The 27,214-nt window shown below is 44.2% G+C and overlaps 1 protein-coding gene across 3 annotated transcripts in view; it reads left to right on the top strand.

The window, feature by feature from the left end:
• NBN (nibrin) overlaps nucleotides 1–27,214 on the top strand; it is a 325,485-nt gene that overhangs the window by 273,965 nt on the left and 24,306 nt on the right. For all 3 annotated transcript variants that reach the window (XM_086965975.1, XM_086965973.1, XM_086965974.1), the window contains exons 14-15: nucleotides 15,745–15,858; nucleotides 20,406–20,455. In XM_086965975.1, coding sequence (XP_086822101.1) covers nucleotides 15,745–15,858; nucleotides 20,406–20,455 — 164 coding nt within the window. The remainder of the gene's footprint in view (nucleotides 1–15,744; nucleotides 15,859–20,405; nucleotides 20,456–27,214) is intronic.

Raw genomic sequence — 27,214 nt, 5'->3', positions numbered from 1 at the left:
ATCAGTAAGTTCAGGAGAGTCTTAGGGGCCTGCCCCTCCAGACAAAGGACAACAATTGACGCTGGAGTTGTTTCAAGTGTGAGGCATTCAGCCATTTCATTAAATCTTGAAACAAGTAAAGGAGGCATAAAAAAACATTCATCTTGATTACGTTAATCTTGCCCAACCAGGAGAGCATCATACTATCCCTGGAGGTCAGGTCTTTTGTAATATCAGCCACCAGAGATTGGAGAGAGGGATAGTTGGCTTGAAAGTAGTCCCCAATTGTTTTCGGGAGCTCGAAACCCAGCTACCTAATGGAGATTTTGCTCCATCGAAAATCAAAGAGAGTGGATAGCCTGGTTGCCTCCTCAGCACCCAGTGTCAGGTTCAATATCTCTGACTTGTCATAATTGACCTTATAGCCCGAGACCGGCTCAAAGGCTCTAAGTCAGTCGACTAATGCTGGGAGCGAGGTGCCCTGGGTAACCCATCGTCAATAATACATCATTGGCATACAGAGAAAGTTTGAATTCCTGTGGCCCAAACATAATCCTCTTAAAACATTTGTCCTGGAAGATGAAGCAAGTCAGGAGTTCAATGAAGAATGCAAACAGGAGTGGTGACAAGGGGACTCCCTGTCTAGAGCCTCTGGAGAGTGGGAGGGAGGTCTAAAGGGGCCCATTAAGGTTGAACATGACCACAGGGTGAGCATAGTTTGAGAAGATCATTCTCAAGAAACTGGAACCTAGGCCTATCCTCTGGAGTGTGAGACACAGGAAAGCCCAGTCCACACTATCCAAGGCCTTCTCTGTGTCTAAGGACAGAAGTATCACTGGTATGCCCTTGAGAGAGGCCTTCTCCATTGGGAATGGCCATCCGGATGTTATCTTTGGCCTTGCGCCCTTGGTTGAATCTGCTCTGGTCAGGGTGTGTTAGAGTCGTGAAGACCTCATTTAGGTTGGTGGCCAGGATCTACATTAACAGTTTTGCATCAGTATTTAAGAGGGCGATAAGACTGTAGAAGGCACAGTGCCTGAAGTCTTTATAAGCCTTTGGGAGAAGTGTGGCTACTGCATACCCCGTGGTAGATGTGACAGAGCCCAAGTCAGTGCAATAATTAAAGAATGCAACAAGTTTTGGGGCTGACCTTACTGAATATGTTTTATAAAACTGGGACGCGAAGCCATCTGGTCCTGGTGTTTTATTTAGTTTCAAAAGTTTAATAGCTTGTCTGATCTCCTTAGGTTGATTCAGTGCTGTGAACCTAAAGACCAGAACCCTGTCCTTTTGGTATGTAGAGATGGGAGGGTGTCCCAGATAGAGTTTGGCGTAAAATTGCTGCAACTCTGCTGCCATCATAGACTCAACATATTCCCTTTATTTCTTACCTCTCAGAACCCTCCCGAGCTGTGTTCCCACCTTGTCCCCTGTGATGTAGGAGCATGTCTTGAGGTGAAAAAGAGAGACCTCTACCATGCTGGTGAAATGCATACGCAGCTGGCCTCAGGCTGTAACCAGTGCACGGGTGATGTGGTGAGAGGGATTCTGCAGTGTATCTCTCTCCAGGCCCCACATTTCATGCTTCAGCTGTTGGACCTCCAGCCATCGTAGCCTAGCACGCTCTGCCACAGATGCTATAAAAGGTCATCTAATAACTGCATTAAAGGGATGGGGACCCAACAAGTGCAACCCTCTTTCTTCCTTAAGTTCATAGTATTCATCAGTATGTTACTCTATCTCATCCCTGATCAGCGGGTCTCTCAGCAAGGAATGATGGAGTCACCAGTGACATGGTTTTCCCCACGTTCCTTGCTCCAGCCAGGCAAGGACTGGGGCATGGGCCTAATCTCCACTTCCCTTACCGCCCCCAGCAAGGCATTACTTGATAAAATATAATAGATTCAGGAGTGCATTCGGTGGACATGGGACTAAAATGTATGTCCAGAGGAGGTGACGAGCTTCTCACCAGGCGTCCTGTACACTTTGCTCCACCAGGGTCCTTTTTAAGTGTTTAGAGAAGGCTCCTTTATATGCCCATCTTCCTTCCTCCCTGTGTTTGAGTGGGTCCAATACCATGTTAAGATCTCCTGTCATGATGATATCCCCTTGAACCGTGCTGGATAATTCTTCCAGGAACTGCAGGAAATAAGTATCCTGCATCGAATTAGGTGCATAGACCACAGCTAAGGTAATGATGGGGTGTCTGCTGTCTTTGTCACCCTTGATGTGAGTAATCACAAAAGCAAAGTTGGATTTCAGGAAGTTCGCCGCCACCTATGCTTGGTAGGGGCAGAACAGAAGTATGCTGTGCGATAGGCATTGTTTTTAAGTTTCCCCTGGTATTCCGAAGGAAATGAGTCTCCTGGAGGGATTATTCCAGGGAGGATCCCCCAAGGATGCACAATATTGCCCCATGTGTTTTTTGGGTGAATTCAAGCCAGTGTGCATTCTGGACGAAGGGTTTCTTGATGCTATCTCTGCTTTTCTTCACTTGCCAGATTAGCCATCCTTATTCAAGTCTCCTATTGTAAATAGATTCTTTAAGGGTATTAATCATCTATTTCCTCCATCTCCTTTCATAATGCCCCAGTGGAACTTGAATGTTGTTCTAACATATCTTATGTGGGCTCCCTTTGAGCCTCTTCATAACTGTCCTCTTAGGCTCCTTACTTTGAAAACTGCCTTCCTTGTGGCCATCTCCTCTGCTCGCAGGGTGGGTGAACTGCCCGCTTTGTATTCCAAGCCCCCTTTCTTATCTGTGCATCCAGGCAAAGTGGTGCTTAGAACAAAGCCTTTGTTCCTTCCCAAAGTGGGGGTAGAGAAGTTTATTTTGTATAAGTTAATAAAAAGTTTTACAATATTCACTTAAAAAAAGTCAATTTTAGCTAATTAAATGTACACAACTTCAGCGTAGTAATTAAAACAGCTGATTCCTGATCAATGATTAGACAGTATGAAACTCGATTTCTCATTTGCAATTGTGGGACAAAAGTCCATTCTAGCTAATTTAAATGTACAAAACTTCAGCAGCATGGTAGTTCGTTCAGTGTGCAATACTTGCCTCTCGATTATTAGACCAAAGTTCTAGATACGTTATTCGCTTTAGATTGCAAACAGAAATCAGTGAGCAACCTAAAGTGGCTTCACTGTGTTATGTTGGAAAATCTATCACCTTGCCCACCTTTTTCCCACCTCCTCACCATTACGAGGAGGACACACCCTACAGTCTGTACCCTAAACGTGCAATGTCATTCTACCTTGACCGTACCAAAGATTTCTGGATGGATGATCAACTCTTTATTGGATATGTAGGTTCCAAGAAAGACCTGGCTGTTCAAAAACATACCATTTCTCGATGGGTTGTCCTTTGCATGAAGATCTGCTACGCTTTAGCGAAGAAGGATCCTCCAGTGGGGCTGCATGCTCATTCCACCTGGGCTACGGAAGCAACCACTGCATTGGAACATGGAGTCCCACTTCTTGATATCTGCCAGGCAGCAACGTGGACATCTCTGCACACGTTCACCAGACATTAGTGCATGGACATTCTAGGTCAGAGGGATGGATATTTTGCCTGTTTGGTCCTCCAGGAATGTTTAGTCTGAACTTGGTTCGCACACCCTTCTCCGGAGATGGTATTGCTGGGGTATTATTCTAAGGTAAAGACATAGGTTAGTTGTAGATTCCATACCGCCCCAACCAACCTCCCTCCTCGACGAACTGTCTTCTAGGGATAGGGACTCCCTTTCAGGGCCCTAGTTGTGGCGCACCGGTGGTCAGTGTCTTTCATTGCTCTGGGCTTCTGGCATGGAAAGTCATTTCAGAACTGAAGTCAGCACGCAGGGGCAGCATCTAAGTAGGCACCGCAACGTCATCCCGGTGACCATGACGACGGACACGGAGTCGATCGATGCCACCTACCGTCATGCAGGGGGTACTGCTAAAGAAATTCTCCGGTCTGATTCCTGGGGGAAATTTTAAGTTAAGGAATCTACAACTAACCTATGTCTCCTACAGATACATCATTACCGAAGTTAAGTAACTTATTCAACTGAATGATCAGTTGGCTGCTTTTCAACCATAAGATTTAATCAGATCCAGCAGAAGTCAAACACAGACATTGAACAATGTGGTAGTGATGAGATAGTAATGATCCCTGCAGAACTCTGCTTACTATCTAGGGCGAAAAACTAAAGCGAGGTAGTGGAACAGTTTGGAAGCAATCACTGAAAAAGCTACTCTAAGATTGTACTTCCCATTCCATGCTCAGTTAAACATTCCAGCAGAGTGTTGTAATTTGCCGTATTGGGTGCTGCTGAGAGGTCAAGAAAAAAAATGATTACAGTAGAATTACCTTGGTCTTAGATCGATCTGATCTCCTCCACAGAAAGTGTGAATGAATGTTAAGTGCCCCTGCTTGAAAGGAAACTATGTTGCCAGGAATCAAAGATGTTTGAATCATTTAAAGAAACCTGCCAGTTGATTTGCTCTAATGTTTCCTCTGCAATACTAAAATAATCTCAACAGTGGTTATGGAATAATTCGCCAGAAACTAACAGAAATATACTCATAAAGAAAGAAGAGGTTAATGACAAAGGCCTCAGATTGACACTAAAGTCATATAAAACATGTCCACACTTACCAAAACAGACACTGTGTTTTTCACCAGATCAGTTTCTTGCCACCTCTGTAAAGGGAAAAACAAAATCTATACTTATCCTTCAGGTCACCATTATGGGAAAACCCTCACATTCACATTAAAACCCAGAAGCATTTACAGTTGTAAAAGGATGCATGTAGTTATATTCTCAGTTAACCAGCTTGTGGATGATAACTAGATTTTTACTCCATTTGTGACTTTACACACAAAGAATCTTTTGCCTCGAGATGGAAAGCAAATTCCAGCCTACTCAACAATATTTTACATCATTTTGACAGAACTAATGATTCTAGAGTATTATCGTAAAATAGGTTATATCATATTGGGCTACTATCTATCTCGTCTCAAACCCTTTAAAAGTCTTATTAAATCATAACAAATGAAAATCTTTAACTGCCGGAAAACCTCTAACAGGATTAGGAACGAGATTTAAACAGGGTACATTTTTTAACTGTTTGACACCAATTATAACAAGCATTTACAATGCAATGGTCTCTGCATTATTAAAGGTAGAGCTATTGGCATTGCTCATGACATTTTTTTTTTAATCATAAATAAATCGCATTGTCATTTACATTGCCAATAGCTTAATAGTTAAGTAAATGACATTGTCATTTACAATGCCAATAGCTTAATCGCTCGCAAATGCATTAACTATTGCATTTACACCCACACAGAGCCACACACACAAATCCACCCACACACACCTACAGAGCCACCCACACAGAGCCACCCATACAGTCATTCACATAGAGCCACCTACACAGAGCCACTCTCACACAGACAGCCACCCACACATAGAGCCACCTACAAAAAAAGCTATCCACACAGACACACACAGCCACACACAGAGCTACACACACACAGAGCCACACACACACAGAGCGCTACACACACACAGAGCGCCACACACACACACAGAGCGCCACACACACACAGAGCGCCACACACACACACAGAGCGCCACACACACACGGACAGAGCGCCACACACACACGGACAGAGCGCCACACACACACGGACAGAGCGCCACACACACACAGACAGAGCCACACACACACAGAGCCACACACACACACAGACAAAGCCACACACACACAGACAGAGCCACACACAGATAGAGCCACACACAGACACAGCCACACACAGACACACATCTTCTCACCTGCACAAAGGAAAGGACAAAAACGCACACAGGCTTCGATCAAACACCTTCCAGATTAACTGCCCAGACTGCAGAAGCACGCACAGCTTCAGACCCAGCACTTACCCAACAAATACACTTCCGCCACAGAAGCAGAACTGGCTGGTGAGACTAGCCAGCCACCAGGGTAAAACCAGACAGAGTGATGTTCTGAAGTGGCCGCTGCCCACAAGACAAGGAAGCCACCAATTTACAGGACATGGGTCACCAAGACTAACTATTAGTCAGTCAAAGCTCTAGCCTGTAGAAGGGGCAATCCAAACCCAACTATGTCCCCGTCCTCCCTCACTCCAAAAGAATGTACAGTTAAATGAGATTCATAGGCCACTTTGTAAGGCTGAAACAGGGCACATTAACTGTAATATCCAGACTTGGGTAGAAACCTAAGCTCGGAATCAGAAAGGGGGGCCCTGAACACTGCAGGGGGGCTGGGGAGTTCAGCAGTCAATTATACTCTGCCTTAAAAATAGTACTGTGCCAAAATGGCCTCTTACCCAGAGTGACCAGTACATGTCGCAGCTCAGCGCCCATCACAGAGCCATTGGCTTCTTTGTCGAAGACCCTCAGCCCCTCCACAAAGTCATCGTAGGTACCCTGGTCCTTGTTCTTCACAATTGTCTGCAGCATGGGCAAGAACTCGTCAAAGCCAAGCATCTTGGTGTTAAGCTCTGGGGAGGAGAGAAGAGTTCAGAGGAGCAGTCACCGACTGCAGCAGCGTGCCAGGCTGGCGAGTACACATTAACAGTGACAAACTTTAAGCAACGTGAGCGTCCAAGTTCCCCAAAACCCCCCCCACCACCTCCAGTCAGCTTTTTGTCCCATCCCAGACTGCCAATGAATATTACTGATATGGTCCATCTAGCAACTGTGAACGAGGCAGGGATCTCCAATTCAATGTGTGAAAAGCCACCTAACAGATCAGATTACATAGAAATTACACTAGAGATTACACTGCAAATTCCTCCCTGACTAAAGTGGGTCAGAGCCATCACAAACACACCCACACAAGTAAAATCTGAACTCAAAGGCATTCCAACCCAAAAAACAGTGACTGGGTTCTGCAAACACTCACCCTTTGATATGGGATTTCCCAGCACCTTAAGGACCTCTGCATTTGTGGTATTCTGGCCCAAGGCCCGCATGATGGCACCACACTGGCTGTACTGGATCCGGCCATCGCCGCTGCGGTCAAAGAGGAGGAAAGCATCTTTGTACTTTGCAGAGGAAAGCAAGCGGAAAGTTAACACGCCTCATGGGACCGCAGTTACAATGCGAGAACGAAAGTAGTATAGGGAGGGGGTCGTTAGGCGCAGAAAGAAAAAATCACCCTCGCTTGCATCACAAAAAAGACAACCACCCTTTAAAACTGAATGCTCGTACAGGCGTCCCAATTCGGAGACAACCTATCCAAGACAAAAACGTTTATGGATTATGACTTGAAATGGAGAGATGGAGGTCCCGGTGATAGTTGGCAGGCATACCAATGTAAAACAAAAGCAAGAATACGGCTGTATGGTTTGTGCACAGAAACGGGTGACTACTAACAAACGTGTGCCATTTTACGTACAAAAAAAAATAAGAAATTCGATCAATCCCCTTCACCTCTTCTTTAATTTTTTTAGTTCAAGCCCTGAAATAATGCAATCCCGTGGCCCAGTCCCCAAAATGAGTGGGGGTGACAAAAGCACACACAAAAAATATCCTTGAATGGGGGTGAACTGCCTCTCCACAAGCCGGGGCAAGGCCTCTACCGCCCGCTGCTTCCGAGGGCCCCCTCGCCCTTTTTTTGCACCCTGAGCAAACTGCACCAATTTCCATCCTGTAAAAGCTCCCTCTTCTCCTGGGGCCGGCGGGGAAGGGCCCCCTCCCTACGGAGATGCACTGGGAAGGGGGGGCCGGCGAGCGGTCTCCCAGAGATCCCCAGCCTGACGTTGCCTCCCCTAATTAAAAAATAATAATAATAATAAACCACCAAAATTAAAGAAAACAGGGGCCGGCCTACCCCGTTGAAAATGCACCCTCAATCTCCTAGGGAACGCCTACAGCGCTCGGCTCCAGCCCGCGGCCTCGGGTTGTTTCCCCTTCTCCGGCAGGAAAAATCGGATCCAAGTTTCTGCTCAGAGCATTTTCTCCACCGAGACTGGGCCCGGGCTCGAGGATATATCAAATATTTCAGAAATATTCGGCCGCCCTCCTTCCCGTTCTTGGGCCTCCCGTTTTGTCTTCCTCCTCGGACGCTTTCCTTCCGTGCAGGCCCCTCTTTTTTCCCGGGATTTCAGGCTGCCGTCTCTCCCTTGCTTTTTCTCCAGCCCTTTTTCCTCCTCCTCTCCTTGGGGTCTGCTCCGGGTGTACTCGGTCCCCTCGTCGGTGCCCTGTGGGGGCGTCAGGTGCTGCTTGGTGTGGGTGTCGGCTCCCCCTCCTCCCCGCCCCTCAGGAGCCTGGATTATTGGGGTTCGATTCCTGCTATTCTCGGGCGCATTTTCTCATGGTTTTTTTTTCCATCATGTATTGAAGTGGAGCGGAGACAGCAAGAGGAACGGGGTGGGGCGAGCGGGCCTCACTGAACCATGGGGACTAAAACATACACATGATACAGCGTTACCGCCAAGGGAGGGGGCGGGGGTTGATGGGGAAATGCAGGGTAAATACTGGGGGTAAATACCGGCACAAGGAAGGAGAGGAATGGTGGGGCTTCCTCACCCCGGGGAAGTGAAATGTACTCTTCGTCACCAGGGAGAATGAAGAGGGAAACAAATGGCAAAGGCAGGAGAGGCATGAAGGGCAAATGTAGGAAAACTACCACAGGCAAATACAAGGTAAACACCGGCAAAGGAAAATAATCGGGGGGACTCGGAGAAGAAAAACGGCACAAACAGGGTTGCAGAGGCAAGACAAGGGATAGTTACCTCATGTCCTCGGTAGACGCTGCTCTCCTGGTTTTACCGAGCAGCAAAATGGCGGCAAAAAGATCCGAAAATTTCGGAATCGGGGGCGTGTTTTTGGCGTTCTGACTGACAGATGACGTCACAGGGCAAAAGAACGCCAAAAACACTCCCCCGAATCCGAAAGAGATGGGGCTTTAATGGAGTGACGTCCATCTCCTCCAATGGCTGGCCTCCGTTTAGGAAGCCAGCCAATTGAGGAGAGAGGCGGGTTCAAGCCCCCATACCTAAAAACATTAAATCTCCCACCGGAGACTGCGCAAGCGCAGCCTTCGGTCCTCGACCTAAAAACTAGCATAACTATGAAACAATTTATAGCCAACAAAGAATTTGCCATGTTTGAGTATGTACCTAGCAAACTACTAAAACTAGATCTTACAGAAAAAGATAACTGCTGGACACGCAGGGGCCCAGCTCCCAATCTAACCCATGTTTATGTCTTGCTGGTGGATGAAAATAGCAGAAAGAATAAATGGGACACCCTCCCTTGACATTCTTTTATCCAAGTCAATTAAAACCTCTTTAAATGTGTCCCAGTGTTACCTATACATGTTACAGTGTTACCTATACAGGAGAAGTGTGGCTCAGGGGTTAGAGGCGGCAGACCCGGAAGCTGAGATCGGCCCTGGACCAGGGTTCAATTCCCCGCCCCGACGGGGGTTGGGCTCAATAATTCCACGGACTCGATAATTCTCGCTCCGGTGCCTACTCGACTCACGGGTTCACACTCTGCGACTCTGGGCAATAGCTTGCTTAATCTCCACAACGGCCCCTCGCGGCGGGATGCCTGGCTTTCACCTTGTGGATACCCTGCCGGGGTATCTCACAGGGGAATACCAGGACGGGTTCCCTAAGCAAGCGCATAGATGCCTGCGATGTGGGCGATTTGCGCTATATAAATACATGTACATTTACATTTACATTTACATGACAAGCTCAAAATAAATGGGTCCCCAGGAGTCTAATGGTGGAAATTAAGTAATATAAAAATATTGGAAATCTACCTCATTCTTGAGAATGGAGTTCATGATTATGAAATTTTACCACTAGCCCTCACCGAGTGTACACTTTTCAAAATGTGATAAAATTCTCATTTGGGGCAATTTCCTTGATCTCTTTTACTAAAACTTCCTACTTTATATCAAATACTGGACATTTTGAAACAAAAAATTGTATATAATTTTCTTCTTACTGAATAATTTGTCAATTGATGTAAGTCTTACATATATTTTGTTGATAATATTTTACCTTCCAACTGTTCTGTATCTAGAACAAACTTAACCTTGATAGTATAAATTGTAGCAGTTTATCATCAACTTGTAAAACAATGTAGTCTGGATTGACATACCTGCTTCTTGTATATGGCAATATGTATATTGTCACTACATGATATCAGAAAATTGTACATATCTATTTGAGAATTTCTTGTGGTGGGAAATTTAATTTGTTATGTTATGATAAAAGTGCAATTCCATCTTAATTGTTTGCTGTTTTTTTCACCTGAAAAAAATGTTATAAGTTTCAGTGTGCCACTATTAGATTAGATTGGCAAACTTTTTAATGATTCCCCTTTGGCAGGTTTGGAATCCCCAGCATGTTAAACAGTATTGAAGTATTTAAAGCAGTCTCTAGAACACTTCCAGTGTCTATGGGTGAACTGCCATAGGAATCAATCAAGTGGTCCTGATGCAAGGGATGCTGAGCATGCTAAACCGGTGTCGGGGCTCTTCATTGGGGTACCCCTCTCTCCAGGAAAACAATGGGCCAACTTTGAATTCAGGAGTCTATGTCCTTCGAAGTCTGGGTGAAGTCCAGCCAAAAACCAGTTGCCATTAGTCTACTGGTCGTGGGAGAGGTGTGGTGCCGCGGCCAGGGCGACTGACGCTGGAATCTGGGGATCAGGGTTCGATCCCCGGCGCCGGCGGCAGATTAGCCCAGCACCATGTGACTCTGGGCAATAGCTTGCTTAATCTTCCTGACGGCCCCCAGCGCCTAGAGACCCTTGCGGGTGATTGTTCGCTCTTTACAAATGTGGATTATTACTGGTCTCCTATATCAGCAAAATTAAAATCAACAGTTACCTTTAACTGGCAGTTACTTCCTTGCTTAGTGGCCAAACTGTCATTCCTGGGTCCAGCAGACAAGGAGGCAACTTTTGGGGGTCAGAACTTTGTCAGGCTGCTCTTCAGCAGTCAGAAGCAATCACGCATTATTGGGTACCATCTCACCAAGGCAGGCTTCTTCAGCTTTAGCGGTTCAGTGGCTGTAAAAGAGAGTCCCCCAGATGACTCTTGGAGTCAAATAAATTCTGAATCTGGGGCTTGAGGGTGACATTTTATCCAGTAGGACACCGAAGGCTCACACCTCTTTGTTAGCCAAAGGTGGAGCAGGTGCAGTCCAGTCTTTGATGAAGCCTCTCTTTTCTGGGTCCATGGATCACCAAGGCAGTCCTTCTTGCTCTCTCCGGTACAGACTAGATTTGAGGTCTAGGTGCCACTGTTATGCCCACCACAAGCTCAAAGAGTTTGGACAGCTAACTAGCCAATTGGCATACTAGGTCCCTCCTTTCTGATGACAACATCATGTAAAGTGTAGCATCTAGCTATCCCAGGGTATACTGTTCTGCCCACTTTCAACATGGCAGAACCCTTCTCTTGGTGTTTGGAACACCCTAGCCTAGCTCATGGGTGTGGCAACTTTGGCGATTCCCTCCCCTTGAAATATGGTTCTACAACTGCTTTTTTTCTGTGTCTGAGATGCCAGCCTGTCCTCTAAAACAAAAGGGCACCCTCTCTTGTGTGTGACTAACATTTGCCCTTAAGAGGCAGTGTTAATCCTGGCACCCTTGGTGTAGTTTCCCCCTAACATTTTGCTTTCCCACCTGTTTTTCCTGACCATAGGACTCTGCGCACGGTATCACTGCTAACCAGCGCTAAAGTGGTTATGCTCTTTCCCCAAAACATTGTAATATTGGCTTACGTCAAGGTGTCAAATTTAATTTTCTTATAAGTCCCTAGTAAAGTGTCACTATGTGTGCCCTAGGCCTGTAAATTAAATGCTACTAGTGGGACTGCAGCACTGGTTGTGGAATTCAGTTAAGTAGCACTTTAAACATGTCTCGGGCTTGCCATTGCAGAGCCTGTGTGTGCTATCTGCCATTTCAACCTGGCAACGTAAACCTTTTGCCAGCCCAAACCTTCCTTTTTAATTTATATAAGCCATCCCAAGGTTGGTTCTTGGACAGCCCAGAGGGCAAGATGCAATGTATTTAAAAATTAAGACATGTATTTTTAGGTTTACATGTCCTAGTAATGAAAAGCTCGTAAATTAGTTTTTCACTACTGCAAGGCCTATCTCTCCCATAGGATAACATTGAAGTTGCCTTAATACATTTTATACGTGTAATTTCCAAATAGGAAGAGATTTTAATTCATGTTTGGTGTCTCTGGAATCCGAATTTAAAATCCTAACTTATGGTGACTTCGGATTTTAAATTGCAGTTCTGAAAATGGCACTTTTAGAAAGTTGGTATTTTGTTGCCTTAGCCATTTGGTGCCTGCAGCCTATATCTGGTTTGCATAACTGCATGTGGGTGACAATTTGACTTTGTGTATTTCTCTTAGACAGCCATACACAATGAGAGCTTAGGTGTGACTGGATGCGCCAATGCTGGCAGGATGGGTGGGAGGATCTGGGCACAGCCCTACTTATACTTGAATAGGCTGTGGCCTGTCTCCACACAAAGGGCTGCATACCCCTGTAGTTAGACTGGAGCCAGGGAAGCAAGAATTCTGTGCACTTTGAATGTACGCCACTAGAAGCTTTTTCCCACTTCAAAGGCACAACGGTGTACCTCAGACACCAACTCTTCAGTATACTTCTGGACCTGTGGATATTCTGACAGGAAGAAGGACTGTTGTGCTGCTAGAAGGACTGCCACTCTGCTTGACTGCTGCTTTAAAGGAACTGCTGTCCTGCTGTGCTGACCTGCTACCCTCTTGCCTTGGGAAGAAAGACTTGACCTGCAACTTCATTGTGAAACCAGAACCCAGCCGAACTCAAAGGCCTAGGAAAGCGCTAGGAGCACAGTGCCTCACACTCCAGCATGCAATTTGCCCCATTGCACTATGGTAAATGCAGTACAAATTTGCACTTACTGCATTTATAGTCTGTAATTTTTTACCTAATGGGGTGCAGCTAGTCCTGTATATCTCTAGACATGTGTTTCGGGATTTCGCTTTTTATCAGTAGATAGCAGCAGGCTTTTTCTAGGGTTCCAGGGAATGCTGCAAAAGTCCTCTTAGGTCTCAGTATCACTCACTTGCACACAGGTGCATCAGCCAGAGCTCGTCCGCTTGCTGGCTCAAGGTAGCCTTTTAAAACAGGAAACAGGTGGGAGCACACTGTCTCACACTCCAGCATGTAGTGTGTCCCATTGCATTATGGTAAATGCAGTACAAATTTGGGCTTACTTCATTTGTAGTCTGTAATTTTCACCTAAGTGGGTGCAGCTAGTGCTGTATGTATCGCGCCATGCGTTTCTGGGTTTAGCCCTTCATCAGGAGTTAGCAGCAGGCTTTTTTTCTGGGGTAGCTGGAAATGCTGTTAAAGTCCTCTCAAGTCTCTATACCACTCACTGGCCCACAGGTGCATCAAACAGAGCATTTAACATAAAGCATTGGGGCCATCTGTGCTGGGATGTGAGGCAGTGTGCCCACCACCGTCCCTGACCCCAAGTGGTGCCTTTCAGGTCCTGGACCCTTGGTGCGGTTCACAAGCTTTTGAAATCAATCTTTTGAGCTCTTCGCAAATGGGTCCGTTCACACCTGAACCACGCAACTCAGACGGAAATTCAGTGCGAGCCACCACCAGCCCATCTCTTAACACAGCAAGCATTGATTGCCCGTGGAGGACCGTCACATGGAACTACAGCCTGCCCATTCGCGAAACCCAGCCTGCTCTTCATACCACGCCGACCACCATCCATGATGCTCTCTTGGTTCCTTGTGAGCCTCTCCAACACAAACAGGACTAATGGCACAAAAATGAGAATGTAAAACTTCAGCGAGACTTGTCTGGGACTATATCTGACCCGTGCTCCATCGCTGTCGGCCTCAACATTTGACTTTGACCTGGTCTAGTGCGACCAGATAGCCGCGGTTGGCTCTTTGTGCTTTTAAAAGGCACTATTTTAAAGTTTGTTCTTTAAAAATACATAACTTCAGTTTTTTCGATTGGATTTTTTGGCATCATGGTCTGGTTTTATTTATTAAATGAATCTAGTGTGGGATCTTTTTGTGTGGGGTTTTCGCTTTTTTACTGTTTGAAATGTTGCACAAATACTTTACACATTGCCTCTAAGTTAAGTCTGACTGCTCAGCCACGCTGCCAGGATGTTGAGCACAGGTTCTTTTGGGGTTTGTTTGTGCCTTACTCTGACAAGGACTGTGGTTGCTTCTTGACCTGGGCTCACACCCCTGTCAACCAACGACCCAATTTGTAACATGCATTTTCCCTTTTCAACCGCATTTTGAGCTCACTCCCCGTTTGGCCATCCTGCCAGGAGAAGGTCACTCCTTTTCCATGTGTTGTTTCTTGAAAGTCATTCACACTTCTGCTCTGGTGCGAAGACTGCTGTCTGGTGCACATTATTTTCCTGTTTCCGTTATTCTAAGTCCACTGTTATATTTTACCTTCTCCCCTTCCTCCTTTGCCTTTTCACCCTCTTTCTTCTGCCATTTCCATTTTGTCTGCATTGTTTTCTTATTACATTTATTTTCTTCACTGCTGTTTATTCTTTGCTTCTTTTCCACTGACCCCACTACATAACTTTCCTTAATTCTGTTTGTAGATTCTCCGGTTTCTGATTTTCCCGCTCATATATTGCTCTCCGAGGGTCTGTTTTTCTTATCAGCCCCTTGTGCCTGCTTTCGTTTTTTGCTGTGTCTCTGCATCACGTATTCCATATTAAACGTGCTCTTCATGGACTATCCCTTCTTGTACCTACTCTTTGTCCAATCGAGGTTCTAAGATGCATCATTCATCATAAAAGATGATAACTCTATTCAGTTTAATGCATGGTAACATCTTCGCCCTGGTTCTTAATGTTCTGCTTAGTTTGGGATTTATTGATTACATTGTCTTACTTTGGAGGACAAAAAATGAATCGTTTCTTTTTATGTAATTATTTCTTTGTAGATTTAAAGAGCTGTAGCAAACCTGACTTGGTAAATAAGGGCCTTATTTAGACTTTGATGAATGGGGTACTCTGTCCCAAATGCATCGACTGAAGTGCATTATAAGCTGTGGAGAAGTGTGGCTCACTGGTTAGAAGGGGCAGACCCTGAAGCAGAAGTCGGCCCGGGACCAGGGTTCAATTCCCGACGCGGCAGGGTCTTGGGTCAATGTCCGCGGACTCAATCATTCTCGCCTAGGTGCCTACGCTAACCATGGGTCCCACTTTGCAACTCTGGGCAATAGCTTGCTTAATCTCCACAACGGCCCCAGCAGCGCCGGGGTTGCCTGGCTTCACCTTGGGGGTGCCCTCTCACAGGGAAAGCCAGGACGGGTTCCCCAGCGGTATACAGCGCCAGGACACCACGTAACGAGGTAACAGTGCGCTTTACAAGTATACATACATTACATTACATTACATTACTGTGACACTTGTAATACAGCGGGTGGAATATACTCTATGTTTTGACAGAGTATCCCATCCACCAAACTCTAAAAGACATCCTAAGTCTACAAATTTAAACTTTTGCACATTTTTTTTAGATTTTGCTGATTTATAGGCAACTCAAAAGTTTAATGATAGTTCTCATAACTAGGCACTAGATAGAACAGGGGCACTGGATCACTTCATGAGCATAGTGCAATCAGATTAGTATTTTTATAATGATCAAATTTTGAGTTGGCTGTCCTAATCTTATATTGTTTTTATATAAATTATTAAGGTGTCATACCCTGGAGCAGATGGATTTCCAAACATCATTGGTGGATCAGACCTCATTGCTCATAATGCAAAAAAGAATTCAGAGTTGGAACTCTGGCTACGTGAAGAAATGGAGGTAAGATAGTTATTTTAACCAGCAGTGTTTTCTTCTTCAAAGTATGGCCTTAAATATATTAGGTCAGTTAGTCATCCAGCCAAAGGACCAATAAGTGATATTCAATTTCTACAACTTGATATTTTTATAGCATACCTTCGCAACCTATATTATTAGGACATTTTACCAATTTGAGATTTTTGGCTCTGTATTTCTTGCTATTGTGCTGGAAACTGCAGTGGCCGGCACAGGTAAATGAGGCGGGGCGGGGTGGGAGGGGGCGTGGGGGGAGTCAACAGACGACGGAATAGGTATATTTAATTAAATACATTCTGACATCTGTCAGCTCCCCCCCATGTCACGCTTTTCACCACGCTTACCTATGCCGGTCGCCACTGGCTAGAAATGAGATACAAACCTACTAGAGGTGTTTAGAGAGGACATTGTTGTGGCAAGCACCTAAAATCCTTGATAATTTCAGAGATAATGACAATACATGCTGTGCTCATCAGCCTAAATGTCTGATGGCTGAATGCAGTACAAATATAGCTTGCGTATAAAATTTACTCCAGACTCCATATTAATATTTTAGAATGTTGACACGTAGTTTCTTTTTACAGTTTCTATGTGGTAAAAGTAGGGTGTACTTTTAAAAAAAAGTTTGTAATTTCATTGACAGTTGCACTGACGTTTGTTTTGCAATGCTGGGATCAACCGCACTGGGCAACCTTTGTTTTCTGCTTTTTGTGGCAGTAGCTCATTGTCTGCTGTTATGCCTCATTTGTGTTCTTGAAAGCCTCAACTCACACGGATGATGAAATCAAAACAAAGACATGGTGTTCAAGATGAGACAAATAGGAAGAAAGCGACCAGTGGATATGTGTAAACAGGTTATGAACAGGCCAAAAGCCCTATAAATACATTCTTTGCAGTCAGTCACCAGACTTTTCGGTCGCCTACTGCTCTAATTAGAATGTTTTCATCCAATAATTATTTTCATCTCCTTGGAGCTAAATTTCATGAGGGAAAACATTTCCTCTAAAGTTTATCCCAATTTCAATACCTGTTTTCACTGGATTCATGAGCATAAGATATGTAAACTTTGTTTTACTGACGTAGCATGCCAGCAATAAGATGCAAATTTTCAGCAGCAAGTTTACACACACGTTAGATTTCAGTCGCCACAAGACTAAATGTTCAGATGTTTTGCTTGTACCCTTATAAATATTCCCAGACAAACGTCTGCCTCCTGCTTCTGCCACCACGCCTGTTGGATCCCTACTGTAAGCAGAGTTTTTTAAGCTCCTATTACTCCTGCTGGATTCCATTCATGGAGCTGCTCACTGTACCTCACCTGCATGTATTTCATATGATCCATTTAAAAATTGAGGGAGTCTGCACGCTGCTAACCATAGCTGACTCTTTCAGATTCTCACGCCTCTAGCTCCCTTGCACCATGAATTGCGTTTCTCTCCTTGATGAGCTCTGAAGAGCCAATTCCCTGCTCCTTCTTCCGACAGATATCAAAACCGCTGAAAACTTCCCATTGCCTTTGTCCTCCTCCTCCCAATATGATAATTGATTTGTTGAATAACTTTGCCAATAGTAGTTGATATTGAGCATATTTGGTCTCTTTTTTTTACTGTTCAGTATAACTGCCCAGTTCTCACATGTGCTTCACATCTTGCTATTCTATGAGTATTCGTCGTCTATGTGTACAATCAGGGCCGGACTGGGAACTGAAAGCAGCCCTGGCAAATTTTGCTAGTCCAGCTCCTGTGTGGCGTGTAGCGAGCGAGCGCAGCGAGCGAGCCCGACCGCTACTAGGGGGTTTGGGAAAATTTTAGAAAACGACGGACCAAAATGGTGAATTTTACAGCACATTTTTCATTACATTATCAATTGTATCAACTTTCAAAGCACAGTAAATAGTAGAGGATGACCTTAAACCGCACCAGGTTACCCACCCAGTCATATGTGTACCCATAGACATTCTTACATAGACCACCAAAAATAGACACTATCAGAAGAACCCGCATACACAAAAATGGAGCAGTAGGCCTTGTTTTCTCATACATATCCCCCAAAACATGGAACAATCTCCCACAACACATCAGAGCCTCCTCATCGTCTCTTGAGTTCCACAGGAAGCTGAAGACCTGGCTTTTCAAATAAATCACCTGGGAGACACCACCTACCCACCTGTGAAGTGCCTCGGGGTAAATAGCGTGCTGTACAAATATGCATAACATAACTTGATTTTTTGGTCAAAACAGATGAAACAATAGACGCTTGAATCACACAGCCCAAATAAATTATGTGTTTTATTGTGCTTGTCGGTGCCCCTGTTCAAAGAAATGTGCTGTGCATATTAATGAAAAATTAAAAGCTGCAAAAAATGGAACAGAAGCAGAAATGACCACCTAAAAACATAAATAGTCCTGTTTCTTGCATACAAAGAGAAGATTCTCAGATCTAACTTTGTTCTGTTTTATGATCATTGGGAATGACCTAGTATTTTTGTCGGGTTTTAGGGAAAGTTGATACATTCTAACTCACACGTCTACTCTTAGCCAGGTATGACCCATAATGACGATACTGCAGTCAAACAGACAATTGGCATTGTATAGCTACCACTCTAGCATGGAGGAATACTGCAAAATCCTCGAGCCTGAGCTACAGTCTAATCACTTTTACGCTGTTTTGCATGAATCTGTAAATGCCCAGATGTTTATATAGCACATCACAGTAATGGTTTAGCATTGTCCCTAAGTGCACAAGTCTTTGGATGGTAATGAAATAGAGTACATAATGAGACAAAGCAATATACCCTCAATCACCCACTGTAGTCACATGGGGAAAGCAATCAGATGTTGTGGTCCCAAAGAAAACATCCTAACCACTGGACCACACCTACTCCCTACTACTAGACCAGAGTCCCTCCCTGCCTTAAAGACTGTTTCTCAATCATAATTAGGACAGTGTAAATTTTTCATGACTGATTTCATGCTATAGACTGCCTTAACAAATGTGTTAATAATAGTCACAAGCATGACCGTTTGCACTGCAACGTCTGCCTTACAAACCATGATGGGTTCTGTCTGAAGCATGACTAATATAACCTGCAACTGTGTGTCATGAAAAACGTGTTTAGTAAAATCCACTCCGTGGCCAATCAGATTGCAGGATATATTGTGATACCCATGTTCCAATGCACGAATAACTGCATTACACACTGCAAAATACAAGCTATCATTAGCACTGCCTGATTCAAGACCAGTGACAAATTCGAGGCTACTTTACAAACCACAGTTCAGCATCTCTGCTGTAGTTAAATGTGTGTCTCCCATGCTGTAATCCATTTCATTCATCCAGCTTGCATTTACATTGTATTTTTGCAGACTGAATTTTTTCTCCTCTGTGTCTAGTTACATCCTAGTATAGAATGTAATTAGCTAAGAGGAATATGTTTTTTATCGCGCTTCAAAACCCTGGCATGCTCAAACTTTGGGATCCCTGTTTGCACCTTATTTCAGTCTCCTCTTACCATCCGCAGACTAACAACACAGCAGGCAGACTGGTCGAAACAACACAACACTTCCACGCCCGAAGGAGACAAGTAACCCCCGCTCCTGCGCGAAGAGGGATCTTCATTAAGCGCCTTGAAACTGGACCCTTCGCAAGGAAACTACCATTATTTGACTAAATGCTGCTAAAACCTCTCGTAAATTGCTTTTGTGAGAGAGAAATGCTGAGTTCTAGAGGATCTCACATTAAAGGGCATGTGCAGAACCGTCAAATAAATGAGGCCTTTGAATATGTCTTTTAAGTCTGCTTGAATCAGGCAGGTAGCCCTTTTCAATCCCAGCTGACATGCACGGATTTTACCTTGTCTCCTCGAATCCAGGCAGCGGAGTGAAGCGCTGCGGCCTTATGAAGCCCGTTGTGACCCACAAAGCCCTGTATCTGTTTTCCTTTCTTTCTGGTGTGGCGGGCGGCAGCCCGTGGCAGGAGGAACCAAGGGGCTGTCTGCTAAAGGGGGGTTAGGCCTACTAGAGTAGCTAGCGTAGCTGGACTCTCGCAGGCACAGGCAGGCACTCAGCCACCACCACCACCTCGCTCCGGCGGCAGCAGTCGGCTCCGTCGGGTCGTCCGCCTGCCCCTGGCCCCTGCTCAGCAACAGCAGGCAGGCCTGCTCAGTGCTCACAAATAAATCCACAACCACAATCCAGGGATTCAGGTCTGCGGGAATTAAACAAATAGGTATATGCCCGGCCCACAGTGCCATATGCCAATGCCTCGATGAATCTGATGATTGCGAATGCAGTTTGCAAACATGCACACATCAGTGACTCACCTGCGGGCGGCGGGCGGCAGACAGTCGGCAGCAGGGAGGGACAGGCAGGCAGGGGCTAGAAATAATTAAATTATGAGGTGCCTCAGTCTCTGGCTTAGTTGAGCCTCATTCTCACATATGCTTTGCTAGTAGCTTAAGTGTTAATTGTTGAAAATAACTATTCTTCTGGAGTTACACAATCTAAAGATATCTTTCTTTTTTTGTATGGCAGGAACAGACACAGCATGCAAGAGAGGAATCATTGGCTGATGACCTGTTTCGGTAAGTGCATGTCTAAAATCTGTATTTGTGAAAGGATGTTGTCACATACGTTTCTTTCCAAACCATTTTTCTTGACCTCAGTGCCAGTTTGTGGCGCAGTTTGTTACACTGTTAACACTGTTATTAATGATGTGTATGCCATTGGAGATGAAGATGGTGTTGCTAACAGCCTCTAGTATATGATCACAGTCCAACCAATATGTACCAAGGTAGATAAATCTCTTTAACACCGAGGACCTTCCACCTACTGAAAAAAGTGTTTTAGGAGGCTTCCATCTGATGCTTTCCTTTTTCGTGCCTGTAGGATGACTTAAGGGAGAACAAATGTTTTCGATTGGGAAAAGTAGTTTTTATTGCCTCACCGCTTCCAGATATCTGCTTCAGCACGACAACTCTTTTTCGGATGAGGTATCCAAAATAATATATCCTGTGTCTGTGACCAGGTGCCCCTCTCCACTGTTACTAAACTGAAGGAGTAAAATATTATCAAAACAAACCAAAGACCCAAAGCTGAGACTTCTGTCACAGAATTCCTTAGGTCTTACTCTTACATTGCAGCCAACGTCGATGGTGACAGTGTCTCAACAAATATGTAATAACATTATGTACTGAAAGGTTTTACCCAATGGGTGTTTATGAGGAAATGCATTAATACATAAGAGCCGTTATTACTTTAATTTGGTGCAAAATAGATACACTCTTAACCCAGTCACTAACATAGAAGAAACCTTCGGCCCTGCCACATACAATGAGATCACTGCAGTCTACATACCAAATTGTTTTGATCAAAACGGTTCTAAAGGTGTACAGCAGCTCTCAAGGAGAGCTGAAGTATCAAAGTCTGTCAACTGTGCCTGGCTGCCCTCAAACTCTCATTCAAATGTTCCTATGTGTCTCTCCATAAAACATTTTAAAAAATCAGATACGTTTAAGGTATGAGTTGAAGACTCCGGATGTCAGTGTAGAGTCCCTGGGCAGCTACCAATCAATATCTGGACTATTGGCATAGCAAGGATGCTTGAGAGCAAGGTACACTCACAATTCTGTTAGCACCAGGAACTCTGTGAACTCCTCAGCAACTTCCAGTTTAGTTTCTGTCCTTATCTTCAGGGAGAGACTACCCTGATAAATATCTACGAAGAACCAGAGAAAAGACATGCACTTTGCCCGTCCACATCTACTCATTGGTATTTTGACACCGATGGCTACAAAATATCTGTTTACCAGCTCTCATAAACCTACAGTATTGGAGGAACAGCCCTCAAATAATTCACCTTGTTACTCTGTAACATACTTCTAAGATAATACCCATCTGGTGGGCAAGAAATAGGATCCTTCCCATCTAATGAGCCAATAATAGACTTGGCAGCAGAATCCAGAGGACTTAGTGGGCATCACATTATAGGAACCTTTGACATCTTCTATTAATCCACCTTCTCATAGATATTATTAAGAAAGCACATCAGCTGCAAGTTCAAAAGGGAGAAACCATTGCCAAGTCCTAACCTCCTCCTTAGGGTCTGATTACGAGATATGAATCAGGCAGATTTAGGTGTAGGTATACCAAGTGGCCAGAATGTATTATTAAAAAAAAATATTTGTATTAGGTTTTCAGCATAATACATTGTATAGCCATTGTTTACATAACACCTCACACAAGACGTGTCAGAATGAGATTGATGGTGCTTCATGCAAATAGCATTCCCAATTCCCCCACCTCCCATATGGCTCAGGTGGAGTAAAGATAGAACCGATGTAGTCCAAATCATTGGAGTGATGTGGCAGTGGCAGGGTCTTATTGCATATCATATTTTTAACTTGCTATTCGAAGAATAGTCTCAACCATGGTTGTGCAACCCCGTATAATCTGGTGTCCCAGTATATATTTTGTGCCTCTGTATTTTTCTTGTTTCCTCTGCTGGTATAACTGAACCAGTCTCAGCCTCACAGATATCCATAAGCATGTGTCTACATGCTGCCAAATTGTCCTCCAAACTATCATCCCATCGTACATTCTTCATCCTGACTTCCTCATCCACTGCCCAATCAGACATGTCACACAACTATTCTTTATCTTCTGGTGGTTGGGGGTTTAACCATTTAATGGCTATCCACCTTTTGGCCAGCACTAATCCCAATAGTAGAAATTTCTTTTTTGCGGGGGACGGGATTAGGCCCAGGAACACTACTCAAGGGAAGTTCTTGATCTCCCACCCTGTGGCCACCTTTATATTCTGTAGTATTTCGCTCCAGAAGGTCTCTGTGATTGAATAATTCCACACCAAATTCAGGAAGTCTGTCTCTGCTGCGTTGCATCACAGGCATTTTTCTAATCAGGAAGGGTAGATGACATGTAGAGCTTTTTGAGTGATATACAACAGGTGCACAAAATTATATTGTACGAGCTTAAAATGTGTGTTTGAGCTTGCAGTGCACGTCTCCATATGGATCTTGCCCAAGTCGTGCACTCTTAGTACTTCTTCCCACCTGGTATGTGCCTTCAGGTTTATCTCTAGTGAGTCATCCCGTAACGCCCTGTTGAGATGTGCTATAAGCTTCCATCCTCCAGCTAGGTCTTGTATTCTGCTCAGCGTCTGCTGGGAAGCTGGGCCAAATCTTGCGTGCTGTAGATGATATTTTGTTATACTATAGGTACTGAACTTGGCCCAGTGCAAATGAGTCAACAGTGTTGTCCATTGTGATAAATTGCACCCCTAGGTACAAGTCACCCAAGACATCACAAACCTCCTCTTGCCACTGCCAGATGGACATAAATCTTGCTATGTCCGCAAACGGTTTGAATATCCATATCAGCAAATCACATGTGCAAGGGGCTCTTGTGACCATCCGCTCCCATACAAGACCCACCTGCCTAATTAAGAATGGATACTTCTTCGGGATCCATGCGTCACACATGAGGAGCTCCGGATGAACATAACTCCCACTTGGGTTTCCTAATAATCTTTTCTCCCAATTGTTTTCCTTATCAAAACAATGTACCACATACTGGAGTTGTGCTGCCATGTATTAAAACTCCAAGTTGGGGCGTTCAATACCCCCTCAGACCCAGGTCTGCTTCACATTGGTCAGTCCTATTAGTTTCCGGTTCTCAGCCCATAGTAGGTCTAATATTAGACTGTCAAGTTCCCTAAAATAGTGACGGGTGATAACATAGTGCATGCACTGTAGAACATAAAGACAATGAGGTAGCACTATTCTTTATACAGAGGCCGTACATCCCATCAATGAGGGGGGTAGATCTCTCCAGAACCGGACTGCAGCCTGTAGACCGATGATCACCCTGCCGATATTCATGTTGAGGAAACTGTTGCTTCTAAGTAGCTATCCTAATCCCCAAGTAACGTAGACTCACTGGACACCACGACAATGTAAGTTGCTGGAGGGTCGCAGGGTCCATCGCTACCAGACACCCAATGTTAGCAGCTGAGATGTCCGGGCATTGACCGAGAGACCCAACACCTCCACCTTTTTTTGCATTTGCAAGAGATGTCAGTGGCAAAGTCTAGTGACCGTCTGTTAGTCAATTGTGGTAATGTTTTTTCTAAGAGCTCTCCAGAACAGCAAGGTGGCAGGACTTTCTCCTGTTGCGGAATGAGGAGTGGAACGGTAGGCACAGAGAACTGGGCGTGAACCTGACTTGAGGTTGATTCCTTCAGTGCTGCATGCTGAAACACCCTTTTCAAAGTATTCATAAATTGTTCAACAGCACCATTTGCCAGTGGCAACAGAGGTGTCTTTTTCTCATGGTTGATGTTCAAGCGATTAAGAACGTCTTTGAACTCCCTGCTATTGAAGGGTGAACCTTTATCAGATTTGGGAATGGAAGAAACACCCCATGTTGCGAAAATGTCATCCAGCCTCTCGACTCTCTCATGTGTGGTTGATAGACTTCCACCACAAGAAAACATGAATACTCTTCAACAACTACCATGAGATGATGTACATTATTAAGGGGTCCTAACAAGTCAGCTGCAATCATCTTCCAGGCATGCTTAAAAAAAATCAGACATTCAGCGGGTGCTGAGTTGTTTTGGGAGATAGACAGTTACACAGATGACAAACCTCCAGCTCTCTTTCAACTCATGTCTCAAAACGCCGGAACCACACTCGATCCCTAATGGCTCTTTTAGCTGCAGCAATGCCACAATGTTATTTGTGTGACCCTTCAATAACTTGTTGCTTCAGACTTTCAGGGATAAGTATTCCTGCCCTTCTTAGTATGACACCATCATGTGTGACTGAAATCTCTTCCTGAACATTGTTAAATTTCTCGTACTCAACATCATCTGTAGAAGGTAGAATATGTTTCCTCTATAATTCCGTTGCAATGATTTCCTTAAGCTTAAGCATGTCTTTGTCAGTACTAGTAGCTGTCAGGGTCTGTTCAGTAGAAACAGCAGCAGAAGAACTTGACTTTACTATGAAATAGATGTTGGCCTCAGCTACTTTGAACGTTGTACTATGATGCAGTAGTGGCACTCATGAAAAGTAACCTGCAGGGTTTAGAACATTGCCCAGTTTGTGCACAATAGTGTAATCATACTTCTGCAGACACAATCCCCACCTCTTGATGCGAGGGGGCATCTTCACTTTCGGAGTTATGAAAATGGTGAGCAACTCCTAAGGATCTATGACACCGGTGAAATACTTTACGTACAGGAACACATGGAAGTGTTCACATGTCCATACTACAGCTAATCTCTCTTTCTCAGGTTGAGAATAAGATAAGTATGTTCAGTCTGAGATAGACTCTGGCTAACATAGGTCACAATGTGTCTCTGCGCATCGGACTCTCAATTGTGTTGAGCCAGGATCGCGCCCAACTTTAGCGGGCTTGCATCTACCACGATCTCTATATGCAATTTCAGATCAAAGTAAGCCTTTTCAGTTGCATTTGTAATTAAATTTTTTTATTGTTGTGAAACTTCAGTCGCATTCAGATGACCATTCAAATGGAACATCCTGCTTTGTTAGTCGTAGAGAAGCATTTGCAGTGGCAAAATCACAAATGTACCCGGAGCAGTAGCTGGCCATGCCAAGAAGGATCGCAGCATGGTCACATCTTCTGGAGGGAAATTAGACGACAATGCTTGTACCTTTTTGAGGTCAGGAGTCATTCCATTTTCAGAAAAGATATGCTGAAAGAATTGTCTGTTTTTGTGAAACTCACACTTCTCTTCATTTAGTGGAAGACCTGCATCAACAAGCAGGTGCAATACTTGTGTGATTGCTTTATTGTGTTCCTTTTGTGTAGCCACAGAAACTAGTATATCATTTCTGTAGTTACAGGATGAATTATTCGGCGAATGGCATCTTGAAAGATTTCTGTATGTGATGACACACCAAAACTAAGTCTTTTATATCTGAACTAGCCACAGGAGTTGGAAACTTAGTAATGTGCCTACAGTTTTCTTCCAGTTCAAGTTGATGGTAGCCTTTGTTCAAATCAGGGCAGGAGAAAACGTTGGTGCCATTCAGCTCTGTGATCATGTCCGCAATGTCTGTAGACCTGGATGTCTTTCTCTTTCAATTGCTTTGTTGGCTTGTCTCATATCAACACAAATGCACACTGAACCTCCACTGTCCTTTTTTAGCTCCACCACAATGGGTGAAACCCATGGCATTGGACCAAATACAGTGCTCAATGATGTCATGCTTTAGCAGTGTTACTATTTTTCTTAACTGCTTCTGTAAGTGAAAAACAATTTGATAATTTGATGGTGGCGCTGTACAACAGGGTGAATGCCTTCATTAATGTGAAGCTGCACCTTCATTTTTTTAAGTTTCCCAAGTCCATGAAACAATGTCGGGAATTGATTCACTATTTCAGAATGGGCATTCAAGTTGTAATTAATAGAGATCAGTCCCATGTCAGCAGCAGTATTGAAACTTAATAAGCTTGCACTCAACAGCGTACCTTGGAGGACATGAATTGGCACTTACACTGTTGTTTTCTTGTGCCGCATGATTGCTACAAAGGTTCCTTGACTCTGCAAGGGCGTAGAAGCTGCCCAGGTGTGCACACTTGTTTTCGACAGTGTGAGACGTGGTCTCGGAGATAGTTCTTTGTACTTTTCTGCTGGCATGATGTTTATCGGTGCACCACTGTCTATAATAAAAGGTGTAGGGCAAACATTCGCCTTGAGTGTGATTTCAAGACAATGTCAAAATTAACTTTGTTGCTTCATTTGGTGATTCTCTTTAGATTTGGGTTTTTCTTTGCAAGCAGTCAATCTTACATGCACACATCAGTCTGTGACTGGCATCAACACCGCACATCCATCTTCCTCACTGTCCCTCGATGACGTTAATAAACCTTTGTAACATGAGTTTGATAACAATCAACTTAGTTTTGTTTCCACTTGCCCAAAAATTGTTAAGAAAGAGGATTTTTTTATCAATTTTATTTATATAATAGCGCTCATTTAAAAAAATGTGAGGTAGGCATAAACCTCATATAGAAGTCCCATTTATGTTGGTGGAAAAAGAGTCTATGTTTGCCTGACTTAGGCTATTCAAAATAAGTACCCATCATGAGGATGAAACAAAAGTACATTGTGTCATCTATATATATAGGATAATCCTATTGTGCATCACCCGAGCAACCATAACCATGTGCATAATACATTTGTTAGTGGCAGATCCCTATTCTCACCTTAGGGTCATAAGCTGAATCAATGAAATTGTTATTTTCCTCTCCAAAGTTATCCAAATGGTGTTTAGACCTTCGACGGTCTT

The sequence above is a fragment of the Lissotriton vulgaris genome, chromosome 4_1 (assembly GCF_964263255.1).
Source record: "Lissotriton vulgaris chromosome 4_1, aLisVul1.2, whole genome shotgun sequence".
Lineage (NCBI taxonomy): Eukaryota > Metazoa > Chordata > Amphibia > Caudata > Salamandridae > Lissotriton > Lissotriton vulgaris.
The sequence above is the reverse complement of the archived record's forward strand: the minus strand, read 5'-3'. Positions and strand labels throughout refer to the sequence as shown.